Raw genomic sequence first — 10,308 nt, 5'->3', positions numbered from 1 at the left:
AAGGATGTGGCCTTAGGGAAAGGCGCTTCCACTCTCCATGCCTGGTGGGTCTTATAGTGAGCGTTGGGGAGATTAAACGAGTCGGTAAATGTGCTTGTGCTGTCAAAAGAGAAGCACATCTAGGAAACGGAAGGGATTCCTGTCCCTTGGAGTCTGAGCAATAGGTTGACCAGTGGGAGGATAGGCAAGACCCGGGGCTCAGATCTGAGGCCTGATCTGCACCTGCTCTGTGCCATTCATTAGGATGGGGAAGTCTCACATAGATAAGAGGCACATGGCACTTCAAAACAGCATTCTTAAGATGGCTTGCGGGACGTATCAAGGTAGGTGATTCAGGGAGCTTAGGGGCTTATGTATACCTTGTCTCTTGGTGTAGGCACCAGGCCGCTCCTGATGCCATTCACCACTAGGTGGCCTATCCCTTCAAGACACCATACCAGTAAGACGGTAACACCAGTGTGTCTTGAAAACCAAGGAATCATGTGGGCAATTTAACGTGGACGTCCCAAGATGTCTGGTAATTACTGAATTGTTACAGTTTCTAGAAATAAAGCATGTTGGAAAACAGGCTGTCCGGGCTGGATAAGGAAGAGGTGATAAGGCTGTGCAGGCATTTCGTGGGAACCATCTCTCTGGGCAGCAAGGCTGAGGGAGAAGAATGCCTTCTGGGAGAATGACTATCGTGATCACAGATACACAGGTCACATAGTCTTGGGGAGGAGGGACTAAAGGTTTCCAGAAGGAAATAAGGGTGGAGTCGAGCAAAGGCCAAGCATGCAGGCTGTGAGGGACAGCATTTGGGAATCTAGTGTGGTAGTGGTTAAGAGCGCAGACTCTGATACCTTGGTTCAAATTGCAACTCCACTATGTAGGAACTGTGTGGCTGTGGTCCTTAAGATGCCTATGGCTCTGTATCCTTCATCTGTAAATGGGGATCACACTGGTAGCTGCTTCAGCAGGATGTGATGAAGATTAATTGGGGCATTGCATGTGTCATGCTAGCATAGTGTTGGCACTAGTAACTGCTCGAGAAATGTACCATTGCTGTGAGGCTGGGAATGGGTGGGACACACACGCACATACACAGGCGTGCACACACACACACACATTCATCCCAGCTTCAGCTTTTGCCTCCACAGCCTCCTTCACCAGTCAGTGAGGAGTTAGGTTCTTTCTTGCCAAAGCTATCTGAAGCTCGGCGCCTGTTCTATATGGACACTTGGGGTATTTTGATCAACCATGTTGGGATGTGGGGTGGTGGCGGCACTAACTGATAACTTGGCTATGGGAGCTATTTTAAGTGTTCACCATCTCTCCCCATCCCATGCCCTCCCCCAATGCCAATGGTTCTCAACATTTTTTGGATATGGCCCCCTCAGGAAATGGATGGCTGCTAAGGATCCTCTTGAGAACAGTACATGTCCAAGTTCTGCACTTTATTTCAGAGGTTCTATGGACATCAGGATTTGAACCCTATTCCAGATATACAAACTCAAAGAACTAGAGGTATGTCTTTGCCGCCTGCCTCTTTCCTCTGAAACCATGCCTTAAAAATACCAAGGGGATAGAGAAACCTGCTTCTCTGGATCCCACTCTGAAAACTGCTGTTCAGAAGAGATGCAGCTTGAACAGGGCCACAGGGATATAAAAGAAGCCCTGGAACCATGTCTTCTCTAAAAACAACAAAATCATCAATAATAAATTGGAAGAATCAATATTGTGAAAATGGCCATACAGCCCAAAGCAATTTATAGATTCAATGCTATTCCCATTAAACTACCATTGACATCCTTTACAGAATTAGAAACTATTTTAAAATTCATATAGAACCAAAAAAGAGCTTGTATATCCAAGAAAATCCTAAGCAAAAATAATAAAGCTGGAGGCATCACACTACCGAACTTCAAACTATACTGTAAGGCTACAGTAACCAAAACAGCATGGTGCTGGTGCAAAAACAGGTACATAGACCAATGGAACGGAATAGAGAACTTAGAAATAAAACCACACATCTACAACCATCTGATCTTCCAAAAACCTGACAAAAACAATGAAGAAAGGATTCCCTATTTAATAAACGGTGCTAGGAGAACTGGCTAGCCATATGCAGAAAATTGAAACTGGACCCCTTTCTTATACCTTTCACAAAAATTAATGCTAGATGGATTAAAGACTTAAATGTAAGACCCAAAACTATAAAAACCCTAGAAGAAAATCTAGGCAATACCATTCAGGACATAGGCACAGGCAAAGATTTTATGGTGAAATCACCAAAAGCAATTTCAACAAAAGCAAAAATTGACAAATGGGATCAAATTAAAGAGCTTCTGCACAGCAAAAGAAACTATTATCAGAGTAAACAGACAACCTATAGAATGGGAGACATGTTTTTCAATCTATCCATCTGACAAAGGTTTAATATCCAGAATCTACAAGGAACTTAAGCAAATTTACAAAATACCCACAAACAATCTCATTAAAAAGTGGGCAAAGAACATGAACAGACACTTCTCAAAAGAGGACATACATGCAGCCAACAAACATATGAAAAATGTTCAACATTACTGATCATTAGAGAAATGCAAATCAAAACCACAATGAGATGCCACTCATGCCAGTCAGAATGGCGACGATCAAAAAGTCAAGAAACAAGAGATGCTGGCAAGGTTGTGAAGAAATAGGAATGTTTTTACCCTGTTGGTGGGAATGTAAATCAGTTCAACCATTGTGGAAGTGATTTCTCAATGTAGTGATTCCTCAAAGATTTAGAAACAGAAATACCATTTGATCCAGGAATCCAATTACTGGGTATATACCCAAAGGAATATAAATCATTCTGTTATAAAGATACATGTATGCATATGTTCAATGCAGCACTATTCACAATAGTAGACTTGGAATCAATCCAAATGCCCATCAATGATAGACTGGATAAAGAAAATGTGGTACATATACACCATGGAATACCATGCAGCCATAAAAGGGAACAAGATTATATCCTTTGCAGGGACTGGGATGGAGCTGGAGGCCATTAGCCTCAGCAAACTGGCACAGGAACAGAAAACCAAACACTGTGTCTTCTCACTTGTAAGTGGGAGCTGAACAATGAGAACACATGGACACAGAGAGGGGAATAACACATACTGGGGCCAGTCAGGGTAGTATGGGGCGGAGAGAGAATCAGGAAAAATAGCTAATGTATGCGGGCTTAATACCTAGGTGAAGGAAGGGTTGATAGGTGCAGCAAAGCACCGTGTCCCACGTTTACCTGTGTAACAAACTTGCACATCTTGCACATGTACCCGAGAACTTAAAATGTAAAAAACCTCATCAACAGTAACAATAGCTAACATCATCAACAGTAACAGTAGCTAACTTTTCTGGGTATTTGCTATGTTCCAAACACTAAGCTAAGTTCCTTACATGCATTATCTCAGTTAATCCTCCCCAGACTTCCACGATGGCAATAATATCCTGGTCCCTGTTTTGCGGATGAGACACTAAGGCACATAGAGGTTAAATAACTTGCCCAAGATCACACAGCTAGTGAGTAGTAAGATTCAATCCCAGACCCAGATCCTGCTGTCAAGCAGTATAGTTTGTGACCACCTAGTGACATCACAGGAACCACACTTCCATCTCATTTTAATGTCCTGAATGTTCTTCCTTATAAATGCACATTAGACTTGAGTGGGTAAAAATTCTGAACATACTGAGTCTTCTACCCCGAGCCAATCCTCTTCAAAATGAACCTGCATGGGAACCAATGCTGAAAGTGGAAAGAGACCACAGACAGGCCTGGCATCTGTAGGCGTAAGGTAGAAAACTGTCTCCCTGCACCCCTACTCCCAGTTAAAAGGCTGTGGGCATCTTTGAGCCAATGACTGGCTGCTGCAAAGGATTCTGGGAATCCCAACCCCTCACAGTTCTGCAAAAACTGAGCTTTGCTCAACTCACCGTCCTGCAAAAGATGGGTACCAAAATAGGGAGGTGGGCATACAGGCCAAATATTCTGTTCTGCCTTCCAGGAAGGAAAAACCATACTGTCCAGGAAGCTCACAAGTGACATGTGGCCCGTGGGCATACCAGGGGTAAAGTGAAGGATGGACTGCTCTGTGGAAGGAAGGAGTGAAAGTGAACAGGGAGGCATAGGGCCATCTGCAGGAAGACTTAGAGGAGGGAAGGAGGGAGACTGGCTTTGGCAGGGAGGGGAGGCAGGAGCAGAGGGAGCTGGAGGATCGGTTCAGGCAGTGAGAGAGGGCAGCCCCACTCTATTTCCCAAGCTGCTTTCTGGATGCAGGCAGGAAGGTTGAGTGTATTACACTGGCCCCACCTCCAGAGGCTCTCTCTGCAGCTGCTGGACTGGACACAAAGCGTGAGAGACAGAGACACCATCTCTGCTGATTTGTACTCAACTCTGGTTCCTGTTGCTGAGAGCCCACGTGTCACAGAAGCCAGGGCAGGGGGGCCCACACTGCTGTCTGCATTTCCCAGGTAAGCAACTGTCTGTGTGTGAGCCAGGAATGGAGAGCAAGGCCTGAGAGCTGTGAGCAGAGGAGAAAGCAGGAGGTGGCTGCTTGGGATGGACTGTAGTCCAAAGTGGAAGGAAAGAAGAGGGGTTTGGGTCGGGGTTGCAGCAAGCCCTCAGGGTAGGCTTCTGCAGAGTGTTGATGGATGTATGAGGTCGGGGAGTTGGAGGCTGCATTTGGTCCATTCCTGCCTGGCAAGTGCAGAGAAAGTTCCAGCAAAGGACTATGCTCTGACAGCCTCCAGGGGCAAGCACATCTAGAGAGCAGAGAGGCCAGCTATACCATGGCACCAGTGTTCCTCTTCCAGGCCAGGTATAGTTATGCAGACTTTGCCAGAAAATCCCTCCCTGTGCCTCTGCCTGCCTTCTGGTCTTCCTGGTGGCCAAGAGCACGCCTGAGGCATCAACAGGAGAAAGAAAGCAGGACACATTTGCTGGGGACATGGCTTCAGATGGAGGAGGGATTCCTCATCTGAAAAGAAAGTCTCCTGGCAGGCTCTGGAGAAGGGATTGGTTAGCTAGTGGAAGGCTGTGTGCCACCCTAAGGAGGCTCCCCTGTGGCCCAGAGGAAGACAATGAAACACAGGCTGTGGAAAATAGGGTATTTGTACTGGAGGTGGGGTGGGGAGTGGGTAAAGTCAGTGATCTGTGAACAGTGCCACAGAAACAGGCAGTATGCCATCATAGAGAAAGAAGGAGACCTAAGACATGCATTTCATACAAATCCAGCATCCCTTTGCTGTCCCTGATGGAGGACGCACATCCCTGGATCAAGCCTGCTGGTCTGCTAAGTTCTATGAAGTTGGTTAGTGGTATGTCCCCTCTGTGAACTACACATTCACTCCCTAAGATCCACTGTGCTGAGCACACGTCCGACCTGGGCTCCTGTCAAAAGGCATGCCAGCTACCTTCTGCCATGTGATGGGTGAGGGAAGCAGTGAGGGAAGAGGAGTAGTCCCTGGGCTTGGGGCACAAAGGGACATGAGATGCTGAACTCCAGTCACAACTGCAATGTGTCCTCCCTCCATCCACGGCTTCTGTATCCAGAGTAGAAAGTAAGGATTCCTTCCTACTGCTTCCCCTCCATACACACAGGGTAACTGGGCTTGTGATCAGGCAGACACTGGGGAAGAACAGTTGGATGAGATAGGGACAGGGTAACTGGAACAGCCAAGTACAAAGATCATTCCTTTTATCCCTTCTGAGATGGCAGTGAAAGGTGGGCAGAGGTAGAGAGAAGGAGCTTTCAGAAGGTAAACAGTGACTAATACTCATGAGCACCCCAGGCAGTAGCCTCTGTAACACGGGTCCCAGCTCTGATGGGCAGCCACTGGCCTCTCTCTTTGGTGGAGGGCAATCTGGGTCAATGAGAGCAGGGAGGAGCCCAGCAGTGAGGCCCTGCAGCCAAGGTTCCTTGGCCTGGAAAACACAAGGGGCTTTGATACCTGTAGAAAGCCATGGCTCTTCACCCCAGGATGCTGTAGCTGCTCTTGGGCAGAGCCCAGCCCGAGAGCAGGCCTCGGTCTGGAGGCCACAGCTGAAAGCCAGGACAATTTGGGGCTTAACATAATGGCCTTGAAATTAGAGAGAAACCCCACTGCTGCTGTCTATGAGCTGCATGGCCTTGGGCAGGTAAGTAACTTCAAAAAAGCTCAGTTTCCTGGTCTGTAAAATTGAAAGAATAATATAATAATAGCATCTATCTTAAGGTTTGCTGTGAGGAATAAATGAAATCATGTTTGTGAACCACTCAACATAGTACCTGGCTCATAACGTGTGTCCAGAAAAATGAGAGTTATAATACCCCCTCTGGGACTCTCAGATATTTCTCTCCAGACTAAAGTCCCCGGAGAGACCCTCAGTATCCTGCCTCTCAGTCTACTAACTCCTTTAAAATATGTCACTCACCCAATCCTTGTTAACCAGTCCTCCAGCAGGCTTTCTCTGTGTCTTCAAGCTAAAATAAAATAAGTTTGAAAATAAAACCCACATGGCTCCCATGTCTCATGCCTTATAGTTGAAATCCTACATCCATGCTTCTTGAGTCGGGAGATATGTACTCCAGTGGGCATGTGTGGCATGCCATGGGATCAATATGGCACACTTGGGGGAAGATTAAACATTTACACCCAAGGTAACTTGAAAAACACTATTTTCTGTAAAACAAACACAACATAGAATGTAAACTCTCCTGAATGTTTATGATGAAGCAAAATTTCAAAGACTAGTCAAGCTTTCAGTGGGCATCCTCTGCCCCCTGGGTGCTTATGGGTAGCCTCCCTGGCAGTTAGAAGTGCCTCAGAAGTTTCAAGGGCCTGAGAAAGCCTGCTGAAGCTGTGAGGGGCAGCTGGTGTCTTCTTGGGAACATGCCTGGTGCCTTCCTGACTCACCCTCATTCTCCTTGCCTTTGGAAGAGGTGGCCCAGGGCCTGAGAGGGATCCCTAGTTGACACCATCATGGGATGGCTGACTTGCACCCCTGGCAGGGACAGCAAGAGCCAGCCTGGTTTCCAGCTTCCTGAGTTGCAGACACTGTAAGTGCCTTAGGAGGACCAGAGCTTGCTTCCTACCATGTCATCGAGTTGTCCCCCATGCTCACAAAGGACACATTTGGTTAGCAGTTGAGGGTTGAGCACCGGCATCTGTAGGCATAAGGCAGAAAACTGTCTCCCTGCATCCCTACTCCCAGTTAAAAGGCTGTGGGTATCTTTGAGCCAATGACTGGGCTGCTGCAAAGAATTCTGGGAATCCCAGCCCCTCCCAGTTCTGCAAAAACAGCTTTGCTCAACTCACAGTCCTACAAAAGGTGGATACTAGAATAGAGAGGAGGGCATATAGGCCAAATACTCTGTTCTGCCTTCCAGGAGTGACAGGGCACAGCTGGCACCCAATAATGTCCCACTCTGGCTATTCCTGACAGCATGGTCTCCTGGGGCTTCTTCTAGCAAGTGGGCTCTCCAGAGGGAATAAGGATGATTGGGATTTTCAGCAGAGCTAGGTCTCTGTCCTCAGTGAGGCTCAAAAATATGCCTCGCATGGAGGCCAATCAGAGACAGAGCGGTAGTGAGAACCTCAGTCCCTCTGGGCATGAAAGCGATTAAGAACATTCTTTGTGATTTTCTCTTCACACTTCCCTTCTTGCAGGTATCCCAAGCTGAGCAAAGGTTCTTCCTCAGAGGAGCAGGCAATAGAAGCGCCTGAACATCATGGCACAAGTGGACTCCCAGGACAGGTGGGAAGAGGCGTCTCCTCTCAGTAGCTTGACTGAGGAGGCTCATGACCCCCAGATGCTGAGCATGAACTTAGAGAGTGAGGATGAAGGTGGTGGGGAGTCAGAAAAAGAGGGTACTGTTGACATAGTGGCCTAAGGGGCAGCTCCCCAGTAATATGTGACAATCCTGACTTGCCATGGCCCCGTCCGCTAGGCAAAGAAGAGGAGAAATTCTCTGACTCTTTCAGTGCAAGGGGCATGGGGCAGAGACCAATGCAGATATCCGGGAGAGCCAGCTGGAGCAGAGATGTGCCAAAGATCAGTGAGACCCAGGGCTCCCCGGGAGCAAGCACAGCTCTGGGTACCCTTCCCCGTGGTCTCACACGCAAGCTGTTAGGTCAGCTGCAACCTCTTAGGGACCGATTATCTGCGGGTGATGATGGAGACTTGGGGGCAAACCAGGACGCAGCCTTGGATGTCCCATCCTGCTTCCCCAGCAATGGAAAGTATCTCTGTGCACACAAAAGTGTAGACACGTCCGCAGAGAACTCTTCTCTGTTGTGTTTCCCCAGGCCGGGGAGCAACTGGGACCTCCCCAAGCGAGAGACACCCACACCAGCCCAGGCGTCGGCCACCCCAGCCAGCTTGGCAGCCGCGGTGCTAGCAAAAGGGCGAATCAGCAGGAAAGTACAGAACCAGGTGGGCGGGCGCGGGGGCGGAGAGGGCGAGGCGCGTCCCTACAGGCGCCTGCGGGGCGGGAGGGCCTTCCAGGAGCCCAGCAAGCCGCTGAGCCCCGCGGAGACGCGCGGTGACGCCAAGCGCTACGCGTGCGAGCTGTGCGGGAAGGCCTACTCCCACCGCGGCACGCTCCAGCAGCACCGGCGCCTGCACACCGGCGAGCGGCCCTACCGGTGTTCCTTCTGCGACAAGGCCTACACCTGGTCCTCCGACCACCGGAAGCACATCCGCACCCACACGGGCGAGAAACCCTACCCGTGCCCAGACTGCGGGAAGGCCTTCGTGCGCTCCTCGGACCTGCGCAAACACCAGCGCAACATGCACAGCAACGACAAGCCCTTCCCGTGCTCCGAGTGCGGCCTGACCTTCAACAAGCCGCTGTCGCTGCTGCGCCACCAGCGCACGCACCTGGGCGCCAAGCCCTTCCGCTGCGCCGCCTGCGACCGCGAGTTCGCTGTGGCCAGCCGCATGGTGGAGCACCAGCGCGTGCACTCGGGCGAGCGGCCCTTCCCCTGCCCCACCTGCGGCAAGTGCTTCACCAAGTCCTCCAACCTGGCCGAGCACCAGACGCTGCACACGGGCCAGAGGCCCTTCAAGTGCGCTGACTGCGGCGTGGCCTTCGCGCAGCCCTCGCGCCTCGTGCGCCACCAGCGCATCCACACCGGCGAGAGGCCCTTTGCTTGCACGCAATGTGGCCAGGCCTTTGCCCGCTCCTCCACCCTGAAGCGGCACCAACAGATCCACTCCGGGGAGAAGGGATTCCTCTGTGCCGAGTGCGGCAGGGCCTTCCGCATTGCCTCTGAGTTGGCCCAGCACACACGGATGCACAACGGAGAGAGGCCCTACCACTGTGAGGACTGCGGCCAGGCCTTCACCCGGTCCAATCACCTCCAACGTCACCGAGCCAAGCATGGCACCTGCAAGAAGGAGCCCATCCCTTCCTCCTCTGACGAGTGAAGACAGCACCGTCGACCTCAGTACTTGGAACCTTCCCAGGTGAACCCACTCACATGATATTGCCAGCCAGCCGCACCGGTCAGCCAGGCCTCCCAGTAGGTCGCCGGTCTTGAGTGGTCCATTTGATTAAGTATTTGATCCTTCGAATAGAAAGTCACCACCGAGAGAGCACCCAGGTGTGTGGTTTCACATCAGTGGTTCTGAGTGTCAGAGGTCATAAGCAATTGGAAAAGGGAAGGACAAAGTAGTGGGAGCTGATTAAGGTTTAGTTTCTTGGGTTGGGGGACCACAATCAATCAGAAACTGCTTCTAGAATTACATGCTTGGGACTGTGCAGGGCTCCGGGCATAAGGTGAGGAAAAAGACTAACCCGTCCTACCCTCAAAGCTGTTTTCAAGTAAAAGGCATGAGGGGCTGATAATTTTTAGAGAAAGGTGCTTTTTGGTTTTCACGTAAATAAAGGATTCCCCAGAAGTGGTCCCTGCGGTGAACTCCCCCAAAGCAACAAAGCCTTTGTGGGATGGACTCAAGCCCAGCCCAACATCCCATCATTTCACTTGACTGCAGAAATGGCTTCACCTTAGGGTATATCTTTATGGGCCTTGCCTTTGAAGTAGACAAGGCCTTCATCTTAGAGAAGGTAGTTTATGTTCTATTCCAGTTATTCTAGAAGTTCAGTACAGTGTTAGCATCTGAAAAAGAAGTCCATTCCTCTTTATAGTGGAATTTAGTAAGTAGATTGAACCTGAATCTTATCCACAAAATTCATATGTGCCTTCTCTCTGGCTGTCTCTTTTCCTGTTTGTACTCTGAGGGCTTAAGTTATATGTGATATTTACAAAGTAATTGGTTCATTTACAGAGAGACATGTAGAA

The 10,308-nt window shown here is 49.5% G+C and overlaps 1 protein-coding gene across 1 annotated transcript; it reads left to right on the top strand.

Moving 5' to 3' along the window:
* The first annotated feature begins 261 nt into the window (after positions 1 to 261).
* ZNF648 (zinc finger protein 648) lies at positions 262 to 9,758 on the top strand. Its single transcript, XM_017524475.2, is given in 4 exon segments — positions 262 to 323; positions 4,355 to 4,494; positions 7,672 to 7,890; positions 7,893 to 9,758. Coding segments are annotated over 2 exon segments (1,698 nt in total). The 5' UTR covers positions 262 to 323; positions 4,355 to 4,494; positions 7,672 to 7,733; the 3' UTR covers positions 9,434 to 9,758.
* Positions 9,759 to 10,308: the final 550 nt, after the last annotated feature.

The sequence above is a fragment of the Cebus imitator genome, unplaced genomic scaffold, assembly GCF_001604975.1.
Source record: "Cebus imitator isolate Cc_AM_T3 unplaced genomic scaffold, Cebus_imitator-1.0 Scaffold33, whole genome shotgun sequence".
Taxonomy (NCBI): domain Eukaryota; kingdom Metazoa; phylum Chordata; class Mammalia; order Primates; family Cebidae; genus Cebus; species Cebus imitator.
The sequence above is the reverse complement of the archived record's forward strand: the minus strand, read 5'-3'. Positions and strand labels throughout refer to the sequence as shown.